The 15,120-nt window shown below is 39.0% G+C and overlaps 1 protein-coding gene across 1 annotated transcript in view; it reads left to right on the top strand.

Moving 5' to 3' along the window:
- Window positions 1-15,120, top strand: part of DCSTAMP (dendrocyte expressed seven transmembrane protein) — a 63,078-nt gene that overhangs the window by 36,466 nt on the left and 11,492 nt on the right. Inside the window, exons 5-6 of the mRNA XM_069081008.1 lie at window positions 8,417-8,573; window positions 11,368-12,433. Coding sequence (XP_068937109.1) covers window positions 11,402-12,433 — 1,032 coding nt within the window. The 5' untranslated portion in view covers window positions 8,417-8,573; window positions 11,368-11,401. The remainder of the gene's footprint in view (window positions 1-8,416; window positions 8,574-11,367; window positions 12,434-15,120) is intronic.

Here is a 15,120-nt window from a genome sequence, read left to right as displayed (position 1 = left end):
CAGCCTCACTAGAATCTCCCCTCTCTGAGCTTCAGTTCCCTTATCTATAAAACATATATAATGATGTTATACAACATATATTATAGAATAGTTATGAGGAAAAGTCTTTGCAAATCTTTGAAAAAGTCAAATGAGATTTCATATGCACATATGTAAATATACACATGTATATAATAGATGTAATACATGTGTGAGTGTAGGGCTTTGCAAACTTTAAAGTACTTGAAGTATCTATATAGGTGATAAAGTAGATAGAGCACTAAGCCCAGAGTCAGGAAGACTTGAGTTCAAATCCAGCCACAGACACTTACTGTGTCTGAGTTACTGTGTAACTTTGAGCAAATCAATTAACCTCTCTTTAACTCAATTTTCTGGTCTGTTAAACAGAGATGCTGATAATAGCACCCACCTCCCAAGGCTATTGGGAGGATCAGGTAAGACGATATTTGTAAAATGCTTAGCACAGTGCCTGGTACATAGTATATACTAATACATTTTCCATTCTCCACTATAAAAATCCTAGATAATATTATAATAAAAATAAATAATTATTGCACTTACATTTGAATATCAGTGTATGCTTGATGTCCTGGAAGGCCATTTGGAATCAAACCAAGAAGCTATAGGTAATATTGAGAAGATATGGGGTTCCCCTACTCCCCTACTTCCACCTGTACCCCCTATTCATAAAGAATATAGACTGCTCTATCTAACAGAGGGGAGATTTGCCCTCTCTAAGCTAATTTTCAGTTTAAAGGAGCTCAGAGAAGTTTGTTCTCCCACATTTCTGATGGGGCAATAAGTAAAATGCCTAAATATTTGTCATGTGTGTATCTGTTGACAAAACTTCTTGGAAAGGAACTAGCAAAACAATGATCATCAGGGTTCACAAGTCTGTCAAGGCTTTGGTTGGGGATTTTGTCTAAAAGAAGAGTTTGGGAAGGTATCTGGAGGAAAAAAAAAGAATAGTCATGTAATCAAATGAATTAATGTCTGTAAAGCAGTCTGAAAGTTTTAAAACACTATCTAACTGGCAGCTATTTTATTATTATTACATTAAGCTGCTCTAAGAATTAAAAATATCGGATCAGTAAGCAAAAAGGAATTGCTGAGAGTATACAGATCCATAGAACTATAGAAAAGATCATCCAACTCAGCCTGATGTTAGGCTGAACCAAAGGCCTGCTTTGCCTGGAGAGCAAGGACTCAGCATCTTCTCTGTTGGTAAAGTCTCCAGAGAAAGAGTCCAAAGCCTTCAAAACAATTATAAACTGAGGACAAGATTTACTGGGCACCGATTCCCAGAAGTGCTTTTCCAATATCATCTCATTAATACCTCTAAAGAATAGGTCAGTGTCATGGACACTTCAAGTCTACTATTGTGCAATGTGGGAAAACAGTTGCTAGGCCCACAGGAGGAAAGCAGATTGGGGGTGGAGGGAGTACCTTGCCCATTTCCTATTCTCTATTTAGTCATGTGATTTACTAGGTTCCCTATTCTCACATTCTTTGGCTTAATAAACCCCCATTGTGGTGCCCCAGGGACAATTATTCTTTTAGTTCTTTTCTAGGATTTCCTAAAAGGGGCCGGGGGAGGGCAAAAAAGTACCCAGTGCACAATATGAATCAGGTGTGGGGCAGGAAATTTAGTCCTATATGAAAGAAAAATTAAATATAAAAGTCTTACAGTGTGCATTAACAGAACTGCTAAAAATAAGATTCAGTAATTTAACTTATAATTACTGATACAATCTGCTGGAAGGTTAAAACTTAAACCCCATTAGACCATACAGCTGTTTGCAAGACTTCTAATTAGGCATTTTACATTTATTTTTCCTTGACTCTTCACTGTTGAAACAACTCAAAGAACATGTCTGCTGGCAAAAACAAACAAACAAAATCCAGCCAGGCTTAGGTCAATCCACTTGTCAGGGCCATATTCTCTCAGGAGCTTCTTCTGCTACCAGCATTCCCAATCATTGGGTCCAGGACCTTCAGACTTCTAGAACTCAGAAGTTTGGACATATTCAGCCTAAGCTTATTGATATTCATGGAAAGAAAACACAGCACAGAAAAGGTAGCCCAAGCTCCAGATCCAGGTTCAAGTAGTTGAATCCATATTCCATGTGGGAACAGTGGTGGGATGGTGGGTACCTGGGAGAGGAAGACAGCCTCCTCACCTACTTCACAGCCAGAGTACACTATGTGCCACCCAGAAGATTTCAAGCAAGAGAAAACCCACTGGAAGTTCTCTCTCCTTTTAATTAACTAAGACCCCTCACCCCCTTGTCCCTGTCACTAGGGAGGTGATGATCAAGGGACAAGTCAGGTTTTTCTGCAACATATGAAAGTTACAAGTCCTTTGGAAACAGCCAGAAAGTTTGTCATCTCCCAGGATAATGAATTAGTAACCAGGTTCCTTGAATCTGTGGGAATTTCCAGAGACCATCCTAGAGACCAATCCAAACTCCACCAAAATTGAATCCAGGGCATTTAAGACCCTTCTCAAATATACATCCCACTGATCTTTCCACATTTACTGCACATTACTGCCTTTCATTTCCTCTTTTCTCCAGCTTGATCTTTTCATTACATGAAATTTTATCTCCAGTTTCCATGCCTTCACACAAGTTGTCCCCTATATCCGGAACTTTTCCCCTCCTTGCATCCTTTACAAATTCTAGCTCCCTTCAAGTTTCAGATCAAGCACCATCTCCAGTCTAAGGTCTTTCCTTGTTACCCCCAGTTATTAGTACACTGTTAAACATTGCTATGTTTTTACTTATATATTTTCTCTCTATACAGTTTGTTTTGCCTCAAGAGAATGTAAGCCCCTTGAGGGCTGGGACTATGTCTTTTTTTTGTCTTTCCCCCACCAGTGACAAGCACAGTGTCTAACACATGTATTTCATAATTCACAATGTCTTTCACAATTGCCTATTGAATGAATGGATGGAGAGATGAAGTATTCGAGAATATTAATGCTAAAAGCAGATGAGAAGAGCAGCCTGTGGGGTTAGAGAAAGGAAGTGGGGTGGGAGAAGAGGGTCCAAGGCTCTGCCTTTTAGGCCACGGAATAGATGTAAGACCCAAATGGGGAAGGACCTGTTTTTGCAGGAAATATCTTACCTATCATTTAGAACATGCTGTTTTCTGTGTGAAGAAAAGGAATATAAAATTGAAGTTGATGCTTGTTAAGACAGCATGTGCCAATTATAGGACAAAATTGCAACAGTATATCTTATTTAATTGTTATTAGATTTTATTACAGAATGTTAAAGTGTTAATATGCACATAAATCTGCTTCAAGCTCTCTGAGAAGTGTCTTTATTATGGCATATTGTTTAAAAAAATGAAAGCAATAGAGGGGAAAAGGAATCCAGAACATGTATTATTAATTTCCCAGCAAGCAAGTAAAATTGTGTGATTTATTCTCAGAAATTTTGCTCCGAGGTGCCTGGGAATTCTGATCCTTCTGAAAAGAAACTACTTGGATTCTAGACAAAGTCATACAGGATGACCTATTTAGAATAGGCAGTATGGCATAATGGATAAGGAACAGGTTTTGGAACTAGGAAAATGGAGAAGTACTGACTATGGCACATACTATTTGACTATGGGTAATTTAGTCAAGTGTGCAGGGCTCCCATAACACTCCACAAGGAGATAAAATGTGAAGAGATTTCCAACCTGTATTGACAGAGTGAGTATTCTCACTTGGAAGCCCCCTGTAGGAAAGAAATTATAGGTCTAGTACCTATCCCTATCCAACTAGTAATAGAAAAACTAGAATGTGAGCTTATGACTTAAATAGATCTGTTTGAATGGACAATCTATATGAATGAAACACTGGTTTCCCACTGAAGCATTCAGAGTGGGTTGGGAAGCATATTAACTTCCCTGTTACTATGAGATGCCATCATTATCCCAAACACTCAGGTTTGCAACTAGGTGTCATTCTCAACTCCTTTCTCTCTGTTACACCCAATATCCAGTCATTTGTCAAAAAGTCATTGTTTCCACCTTTTCAAAATTTCTCTGAACTCTTCTCTTTCTCTTTCTCTGACACTGCCACCACCTTTGTGCAGACCCTAACCACCTTGACCACTGCAGTAACCTGTTAGTTGGTCTTTATAATTAAAGTCTCTCCCCTTTCCAATCCATTCTCCTCTAAACTGTCAAATCAATCTTCTGAAAACTTGAGTATGGCCATGTTTTACACACACACACACACACACACACACACACACACACACACACACACACACACTCTATTAAACTCCAATGTCTCCCTCTTACCTCAATCCTCTGTTGGGCCTTTACAATCCCAACCTTTCTCTCTCTCTCTCTCTCTCTCTCTCTCTCTCTCTCTTTTTTAACCTTTCCAGTCTTCTTAAACCTTACACAGTCCAATGTATTCCATGATCCAGGGACACTGGTCTCCTTGCTCTTCCTCAAATGAGTCAATTCCACTTCCTGACTCCATACTTTTTTCACTGACTGTCCACTGTTATCTGGAGTATTCTCTCTCCCCATCTCTGGCTTCCTTCAAACCAGTGCTCAGGTAAAGTCCTACCTTCTGTAAGATGCCTTTTCCAAGTGCTTCTTATCTTAGTGACTTCCCTCTGAGATAATCTCCAGTTTACCCTATCTATATCTTGTCTGTACATAGTTGTCTACATGTTGCCTCCCACCTTAGACTGTGAACTCTTTGAGAGCAAGGAGTGTTTTTGTCCCTTTCTTTGTCTCCTCATCACTTAGCACGATGCCTGGTAGATAATGGCACTTATGTATTCTTCTAGCTGAGGACAAATCCCGGAATGGATTAGGGTCAATCATGAGTGAAGGAGTAAAGAAAGGAAATGGACAGCTGACCCCTAAATTGAGTCCAGTATCATTTAATGGGAATGGGAGAAAGGATAGAGTGCTATACCTGGCATTGTGAAGTCCTGGGTTCAAATGCTGCCTCTGACACTTATGACTTTGCATAACCACAGGCAAGTTGCTGAACCTCTCTGAGCCTCGGTTTGCTCACCTGTAAAATGGGAATACTAACTGATAGTATCTGTCTCACAGGGTTATTGTAAGATTCAAATAAGATAATGCTTGCAAAGTGAGTCACAAACTTTGAAGGGCTATTTAAATGTTCTGTTACTTCTCTGGACTCTGCCTCAATGGAGATTCCATTGTGCCAGCTCTTCAGGGCTACCTCACATTATTATGATTGGAGAATGTTGACTCCTCAGAACCAAGAAATGATGTACAGCTCTGATGTATTGAGAATGAACTTCAAGGAAAGACCCTGTCTTTGGTTCATGAAGAAAGGAGTCACTAATGGCATCACGAATGTAGCTGAAAGTTAATGGGAACACCCTTACATTCTCTTAATGACAGCAGAAATTACTCACAACTCCTCTATTCTTTCCTCCCTAAAATCTTGGTGGAGTGGTACCTTCTCTTCCATGACAAAATGGCCTGATCCCATCATTGGTCTGAGGACCTTTTTGTGGAGCATCTTGTACTTTGTCTAATACCTGTTCTCCAGTAGTTCAACATATATTTAGCCATTCCCCTGGCTGGATTCTTCTTACAAATCATGTTCTTTCTATTACCCCTTTGTGGTTTTCCTCGCTTTTCCTCGCTGGTTCATTATCTATATCCCTCTTCTCAAACCTGGGTGTCCCTTGAGGATCCATAATGGTCCCTCTTTTCTTATCACTCTATATTCTCTTCCTTGGTAATCTCATTAGTTCCCATAGGTTCAATTATTATTTTGTGCATAAGATTCTACAATCTATAGTGCCAGCCCTAATCCCTCCTGATCTCTAGGCTCATATCACAACTTGCCTGTTAGATTCCACTACCTGAGTGTCCAGCTGACACCTCAAATCAAAATTTCAAAAACAGAACTTAGCATCTTTCTACCTATTTTCCCTCTCCTTTTCAGCTTCCTTTTGTCTATTGTCTTCCTCAGCCTGCCTGCCCCCTCCCTAGCCCCACCCCCAATCAGATTGTATGCTCTCTGAGTGCAAAGATCGCCTTTCTTTACCTGGTTGTATCCTCAGTACAATGACTGGCACATAGTTGGCTCCTAATAAATGTTTATTGATTACACCTACCCCTCATACAAGTTTCCTTTTCTTTCACCTCCCTTCTTCCAATCATAACTTCCATAACTTGAGTCATCCTTACCTTTATCCTACTTCCTAACCCTCAAATGTCAGACAATTCTTGCCTATTTTATCTCCATGACATCTCTCCCATCTGCCCACTTCTTACAGTCACTGCTTTAGTTCAAGCACTTTTCACTTTTTTCTTGCAGGATTGCAGTAGCTTCCTAATTTGTCTCCTTACTCCCAGTTTCCTTCCTTTCTAATTTATTCTCTACAAGGTCGCTAATAGACTTTCAGGTTCAAGTCTGACAAAAGCAATTTTCTGTTCAAGAGCCTTCAGTGGGGCTCTTTTGTCTATAGAGTGAAATGCAAAACTCAGCTTGGTGTTTAAGGTCTTCTAGAATCTAAATCCAACCTGATAGAAGTCTTCAATTTTTGCTGCTCAGGAAGCAGGCTTTCTGCATCTCCCCTCCTTTTCCTCCTCCCCCTTTTTTTTACTCCCAGGAAGAATAAGAAGCTCTTTGTGAAAGGTGGGAAGTAGTGCATGAAGGAGTTGAGAAGAGGTCCCCATCAACAGCAGAAGAAGGCTGATCTTTTGTCCTTCCTCTAGCTGAAACTGTTGGAGATAGAAATTTCTCTTGCCAAAATGTTTGATGTCCTAGTTCTATTACGAGCCTTTTTTTTTATTCTGCTAAACTACTTCACTTGGCAATCTCATCATGGATTTAGTTACCATCTCTTTGCTGATAATTTTCTATTCTACCTATCTTCCCCAACCAATCTGCTGACCTCAAATCTTGCATCTCCAATTACTTTTCAGATATCCCAAACTGGATATACAGTAGACAGCTTAAACTCAACACGTCCAAAGCGAAACTCATTATCTTTCCCCCTAAACCTGTCCACCACTGTCCTCCCAGTCCTTCAGGCTGGAGACCTAAATATTATTCTTGACTCCTCACTCTCTCTCGCTCCCACATATTCAATATGTTGCCATTGCATCTCTCCAATGTGTCCCCTTCTCTCCTCCGATGCTGTTACCACTTTGCTGGTGGGTCTGACCACCTCAAGTCTCTTCTCACTCTAATCTATACTCCATTTAGTCACTTAAGTGATTTTCCTAAAACATAGGTCCAACCATGTCACCCCTCTCCCTAATAAACTCCAATGGCTTCCTATCACCTCCAAGATCAAATGCAAATACTATTGATATTCAAAGACCTTCATAACCTTGCTCCCTCCTAACTTTCCTGGCTTCTTACACCTTATTCCCCTCCAGGTACTCTTTGACTCAGTGACACTGCCCACCTTGCCATTCCACAAACAAGACATTGCATCTCTAATCTCCAGGCATTTTCTCTGGTTGTCTCCCATGATTGGAAATATCCTCCCTCCTCATCTCTGCCTGCTGGATTCCCTGACTTCCTTCAGGTCCCAACTAAAATCCCATCGTCTATACAAAGCTGTTCTCAACCCCTCTTAATTCTAGTGCTTTTCTCTTTCTTAATTATTTCTAATGTTCCTATATCTAGCTTGTTAATACATATTTGTGGACTTGTTTCCCCTATCAGAGGGTTAGTTTCTTGAGAATAAGGATGATCTTTTGCCTTTTTTGTATCCCCAGACCTTAGCAGAGTTTCTGGTATGTAGTAGGTGCCTATTTATAGTAAATTTTTATTGACTGGTTGTCTGATTTGTGGAAGAGTCTGCTGGAGTTTTTGACTAGACCAAGAAGATTGTCAGTCTGAGAAGTTAATCAGAGCCTAGGAGTAGTTGAGTAAACTACAGTAATAATTATAGCTAAATGATTTTCCTAAAACATGGGTCTGTCTATGTAGCACCTCTATAATATTTATATAATACTTAAAGATTGTCAAAGCATTACATAAACATAAATAAATTACTATATGTCACATATGTATATGAAATCCCTTTTAGTCCTCACAATAACCTTGTGAAATAGATGTATTATTACTCCCCATTTTCCAAATGAAGATAGTGAGTGAGAGAAGTTAAGTGACCTGCCCAGAGTCACACAGCTAAGTAAGTGACTGATGCAAAATGTAACATCAGGTTTTCCTGACTCCAGATCTGGCATTCTATCCTCTACCTTTGAAGTGTTAAACTGCAAAACGCAATTGGGGTCAAAAATCAGATTAAAATGCAATTAGAAAATGTTTAACAAAATAATTTAAAATATAATACAATGTAGATAATGTTAATTTGTGGTTTTCTAAGTAAATATATACCCTGTAGTGATCTGTTTCTATTTGAGTTTGACACCACTTTGTTATACCATCTAGTTGTATCTATGAGTAGCATCTGAGACAAGAGACACCAAGACCTGAATGGAGATGGCATGACCAGGAGTGACACAAGGAGAGAAAGACTGTAAGCAGGAAATCCGCGACACAGCCGCAGCCATTTGCTGGAGTCTTTAGCAATAAGGCCATCTACAAGGTATCTACTTTGGCTGCATGCCTTCTCTGTCAACACATGATGACTCTTAGAGAGGCTTAGTTCCCAAGATACTCTGGAGGGGGGGAGTGGGAAAGAAAGGGACAAACCTTGGACTCATTTCAGAATGTGTGTAAATTCTGTTTAATTACTGTTTATTTTTTTGCCCCCAATTAAATGTTTTATTGTTTCTATGCTGCTGCCTTTACTAAATTTGTTAGCATGAAAAGCTAGAAACTCACCATTAGCAGTTCCCACAATTCAAAACTGAGTATATAAAGGGATTTTTTTAGCTCACTTTTCTCTCCTTTATATATCCTAAGTTACAGCCAAATTGAACTATATTTTGCATGACTCCATACATTTGTACAAGCTGGAATGTATTTCCTCACATACTGCTCTCAGAATCCTTATCTTTCCTCATGACTCAACTCAGGACACCTCCTCAAGGAAGCTTTCCTTTATTTTCCCACATTATTTCATTAAATTATCTTGTATTTTTTTATTTGAGTATAATCTGCACCATCCCAGTAGGTTCCAAACTTCTTGAGGGCAGTGCCTAGCATAGTACCTTGCACACATCACATACTTAAAAGCTGTTTGTGAGAATAAAATGAAGCTTCTATTTAGTATAACACAGCTGGAACATCTGGTCCTATACACAAATTCCTAGGTAAGCTTCCACACAATTGTTCCTAAAACTTTTCCATATTTCTTACTTCTTTCCCTCATTATTCTCATTCAGCCTGAGCATATTGAGAAAAAATCAGGCTCTCACCCAGAAGATTAACAGTTTATTCCCTCCAGCTGAAGACTAGATTCTTCTTCCCTGCCCAGCCCCACCCCCATGCTATGGTCAAATAAGTGAGAATCTCTGTGTAAAATCCAGCTCACAAGATTTGATGGGAAATGAGATTTATTTAAGAGCATTTAAAAATTGATCAAAATCCTCATTAAAATACTGATACATATGGTACATTTCTCATTAGATATTTTCAGTGTCAATCAAGAGAGAATAATCTCACAATTTATTTTGTTCTGTTCCAAATTAGCCCCAAGGCTATTTAAATGCATCACAAAACCAAATCTGCCTGATTGACAGAATGGCAGCAGCCCAGAGCACATTCATAATGCATATTCCAACTCCAGGAAAAGACAGTAGAGACTCAATGACAGAAAGGTTCATGTTTTCCTTGTAGCATTCTCAGGAGGTCACTGCAGTAGTCTGAGGGAGGGGGAGGTAAAAGGAGGAGACAAGTTAGTTATGTGGAACAATTTAAATGGCCATGGTCCAAATCCCACCTGTGTGCTTAGATATTCTTTATATGATTTTCCATATGAATGAACTACCTGATTGGAACATTATCAAAGACAAAATCATGCTCGAGATGGAAAATTCCACTTAGCAATTCATCTTGGGTTTGTCACAGCTCTTACAGTTTAAAAACATAGGTAGGTAGTGCAGGGGCTATAGCACTGGACTTGGAGTCAGAAAGACCTGAGTTCAAATCCTACCTCAGACATGTAATTAGCTACATAACTCTGAACAAATCATTTAACCTTGCTCCACCTCAGTTTCCTTGCCTATAAAATGGGAATAACATTAGCACCTACCTTACAGGGTTGTTGTGAAGATCAAATGAGATGGTATTTGTAAAGCGCTTAGCGCAGTGCCTGCTACATAGTAGGTACTTAAATAAATGCTTGTTTCCTTCCTTCCTGATTAGGCTTACTTCACCCTCATCAGCACACATAAGTCTTCCAGTAGGTCTCTGTAGATTTCAAATTTGTTGTTTCTTATTGCATATAATACTATATTACATTTATGTACCAGCATTTATTAGCCATGGTCCAATTGATAACTCTATGCCTTTTATTTATTTATTTATTAAGCAATCGGGGTTAAGTAACTTGCTCAAGGTTACACAGCCAGGTGTTTCTGGGTGGGTGCTAAGTGTCTGAGCCCTGGATTCGATCTCCAGGTCATCCCGACACTGGAGCCAGTGCTCTTACTCACTATGCTACCTGGCCGCCCCGACTCTATGCCTGTTAGAGGTGTTTTCCTCTTCCTAGAATGCATCCCTTCTGTGCCTCCTGCTCTTGGAATCTCTAGCTTTCTTCAAAGCACACCTCAGGCCCAAGGTCTGTGTTTAACCTCTTAATTACAAACACTGTCCTTCTTGATATTATTTTGTATAACTTTATAGTAATCTCCACTCCCTCCTGCCTAATTGAAAGTAAATTCTTTGAGAATAGCCACTGTTTCTTTCTTTTTTTTTTTAATCTGTTTCCCTAATGTCTAGAATAGTGCCTTGCAACGTTTTTTTGGTACAGATTTGTGATTTTATTAGTATAAAAAACTCCCTATGAGGTAACTTCCTCTATCAAAGCAAATTATTCTTTAACTTATTATTATAGAGCATTGACTACAGAACTGAGGCATTAAATGACTTATTATTTAACTCAGACTCCTCACACAACTAGTATATTTGTCAGAGATGGGCCTTGAACCCAGGTTTTTGGGACTCCTCCAGTCTTGTGACATGCTACCTTCTCATCTTATACATAGTTAGTAATTAAAGAAATATTCGTTAATTGATTTAAATTGAATAAAATTCAATTGGCAGAAATAACTGTGATGGATAAAACACTAGAAATAGTCAGAGACTGGAGGACTCCTTCATTTGGGAATATCAGGGATGTTAAGATCACTTGGTGGGGATGTTAAGTATAAAACCAGAAAGCCACAGCCTAGAACCAAAAGCAACTGATGACCTTTGTTCCTTCTTTTTTCCAGCTGGTGAATCCGTGAGGAGACCATTATCAACAGTATGAATGTTGGGGCCTCAATCATTGAAGTCTTCTTATGTCTTTGGCAATTTTATTTGTCTCCAAGGAGCACTGGATGGAAGGGTTTCTTGCAGCATTATGGAGTTTGCTGTGTGGTTGGTTTCATCTTAACTGTGCTCTTATATCTTGGCTTGTATTGGTTCCTGTCATCCTCGGCAATCTTCTTCATTCCTTTATGGATTATTATGTCAATCCTACTGTGTTGGTCCAAGCATATACGCTGCTTTGCTGTTCTCTTCTTTCTCTCTTGTGGACTACGTGAAGGCAGAAATGCTCTGATTGCTGCTGGAACAGGGATCGTGACATTTGGCCACGTGAAAAATATCTTCCATAACCTGAAAGGCCTGCTGGAAGGGATGACCTGTAACCTCAGTATCAAAAGCTTTACTATCCATTTCCCTCTCTTGAACAAATACATTGAAGTAATTCAGTGGCTTTATAGTCTTGTCACAGATATCAGTCTATTTGAAGAGATTGTCTCTTGGAATCACACCTTGGCCATGTCTATTCTCAGTCCCAGCAAAGCCTTTCAGATTAGGCTAAATGACACCAAAGAAGAAATCCTAAGTGTAATAGACCATATAACCACTGTCACAGAGGTAGTATCTTCTCTGGGCCAAGGACTATTGACCATCGCTGGGTTTGCTCTAGTTCTTCTCAGCACAGGACTCTTCATGAAACGCTTCTTGGGCCCCCAGAGTTGTAGATTTGAAAACATCTATATCACCAGGGAATTCATGCAGTTTGATGAAAGTGAGAGGCATCACAAAAGACCCTGTGTCCTTCCACTTAATAAGCAGGAAAGAAAGAAATACATTATCATTCCTTCCATCTGCTTGACTCCTAAGGAGAAGAGAAACCTTGGACTGTTTTTCCTCCCCATACTGACTAATCTCTATGTCTGGGCCATGTTTGCAGCCATGGATTATGGGTTGTATCAGCTCATTTCCTCAGTAAACAAACATCTCCAAAACTTGCCAGGAATGGAGGTTCACTTGAAACTGTACAATGAGGTAAGTGAGGATCATGGATCATAGATTTAGACATGAAAGGGACCTCAGAGGCTATCCAGTCCAACCACCTTATTTTACAGATGAGGAAACCGAATGGAAGGGAATTATGTGACTTGCCCAGCTAGTAAGAGAGGCAGGATTTGAATCTAGGTCCTCAGACCCTAGGTCTAATGTGCTTTCAATTAAATTACATTCTTACTGCCTTTGAACTCAGAGATATAGAGAGATGATAGGTAGTGAGAATACAAAGGACTCTTAAAGTTTTGAGCTAGCTTTGTGTGATTTTAGGCCAGGAAATGTATATCCTATCTTCTTAGATTCAGCTAGCTTGTGTGACTTTAGGCTAATCACAACTCTTTTAAATTAGTTTCCTTTAAAAAAAAAACAGACCATTTTTATTAAAACAAATAAATAAACAAGTTTTCAAGGTAGGTCCTTCCAGGGGTTTAAGATGATAATTTTATCTATGGTAAGAAGGAATTCTAATGAATAGATTCATATTAAGGGCAATAATACATCTATGGGATATAACAATAATTGTAGCCAACATTCATATAGTGTCTTAAGGTTTGCAAACTGTTTCATAAATACTGCCTCATTTTATCCTCACACAACTCTGGGAAGTAGATACTATTATTATCCCCATTTGATAGGTGAGGAAACTGAGGTCCAGAAAGATTAAGGAGCTTTCCCATGGTCATATGCCTAGTAAGGTCTGACGTCAAATTTTAACTTGGGACTTCCTATCTAAAGGTCCAGGGCTCTGTTCACTGTTGCCTCTAATTTTGTTTATATTACCCTTTCCTCACAACAACTGTATGAGACAAATGGCATTATCATCTTCTATGGTCAGCATCTATGTCATTCTACCTCCCAAGTCCCTGCCTTCACACTGTTCTGCATGCCTCAGATGTACTCCCTCTTTACCCCTGCCTTGCTTTTCTCCCCTTAAGACTTGACTCAAGGATCATCTTCTGCATGTAGACTTGCCTGATGCTTCAACTACTAGAGTTCTCCTTCCTAAACTGCCTTGCATTTCACTACTTTGTATCTATTTGAATTTATTCACTTTGCATTTATGCTGCATATATATTTTATAGGTCATTGTTGTCTCTCCCATAAGAAAGTGAGTAGAGATTATTTCATTCTTTGTGCTTTTATCTGCAGTGTAAGTTGTAGTCACTTAATAAATACTTGTTGACTGATGAATCAATGTTCATTTTACAGATAAGGAAACTCAGGCTGAAAGTTTAAGTTACTTGCCTATGATCACACAGTAACTTACAGTTTGTAAATGAAATGATTATGGATATTAAACAATGACCATTCTTGGGCAAGTCAATTAACTTCTTTGTGCCTCAGTTTCCTCCTCTGTAAAATGAAGTGGTTGAACAAAGTGCTCTTTGAAGCCCCTTGCAACTCTAGATTTACAATCCTGTGATCCAAAAGGAGGAAACTTGGATGAAATAATGAGAAATTTGTGCCAAGTCCTCTCCAACTCTCCAACTCAAATCTGTCATTCTAAGATCAATTTGGAGGCACGATAGCTTTTATTTACAAACAGGAACTGAAATTTCCCTTTCAGATAGTATTTGACTTCTGAGTTGTAATTAGAGGCAATATAGTACATTGGAAAAAATATTGGATTTAGAATTAGAGAGGTTAGGTTCAAATTCCATGGTAGAAAATGTTCTATTGCTAGTAATAATATTATGCTACTTCATCAATCACTTTTGCTTTGAACTCAATGTATCTTCTGGCTGTTTAGCAAAAGTACATATATTGGGTGAGAATCAGGGAGCTATGGTTTGCAGAACCACAAAGTACCTTAAACTTAGGAGTAGATTTTTGGGGGGCCCACATGGGAGAGGGAGATTCCTCAGGTTTCTTTGGAGAGAGGATCCATTAAATGCATGTGAGTAGGAAGGAGAGAGAAGGAAAAGAAAGGACAAATAGCAAGGATTGTGGGAAAGAAAGACAGGAAGGAAGGAAGGAAGGAAGGAAGGAAGGAAGGAAGGAAGGAAGGAAAGAAGGAAGGAAGGAAGGGAGGAAGGAAAGGGAGAGGGAACAAAAGTAAAAAAAAAAAAAGAGGGAGATGGAAGTAGAAGAGGTAAGAGAGTAGTCTTATTTTTGCCAGACCAAATACAGTTATTTTAAATTCTTTTGAATTTTATTTTGTTGGTTGCAAGTTGAAACAGAGGTTCTGTCATTCCTGGAACTTACTCTAAGAACTTGGAGCCCTGGGGTGCCTTATCATTAATTCCTTGAGCCTAGGAAGGGGGATGGGGTGATATTCAGTGTAATCAGCATGAAAAAGCTAAGTAAATGAGAGAACAAGTAAAATGTACCTGCTGAGAAGTAAGGAAGGAATCTGAGAGGAGAGACTATTTAGATTTAAACAAGAAGTATCTAATGCTCTTTAAAATGTTTGCCATGCTGTATAAATACAGATACTAGCCTACATAATGGAATTGAAAATGAGAGATAAAGTACCATTTCCATTGTTCTCTCCTATATTTTTCAGTCTAAGATCAAATTCATATATCAGTTGCCAAATTAATGAAATTCAGGAATGTTTATAAATTTTGTGATGTTTTCCATTGCTGGTTATTGCTTTCCTTGCCCCCAAAGTCAATACAATCTCTCTCTCTCTCTCTCTCTCTCTCTCTCTCTCTCTCTCTCTCTCT

Source organism: Petaurus breviceps, unplaced genomic scaffold (assembly GCF_028583685.1).
Source record: "Petaurus breviceps papuanus isolate PSGF00001 unplaced genomic scaffold, PetGlider_PUasm1.0 98, whole genome shotgun sequence".
Lineage (NCBI taxonomy): Eukaryota > Metazoa > Chordata > Mammalia > Diprotodontia > Petauridae > Petaurus > Petaurus breviceps.
This window is presented reverse-complemented; position numbering and strand designations above follow the sequence as displayed.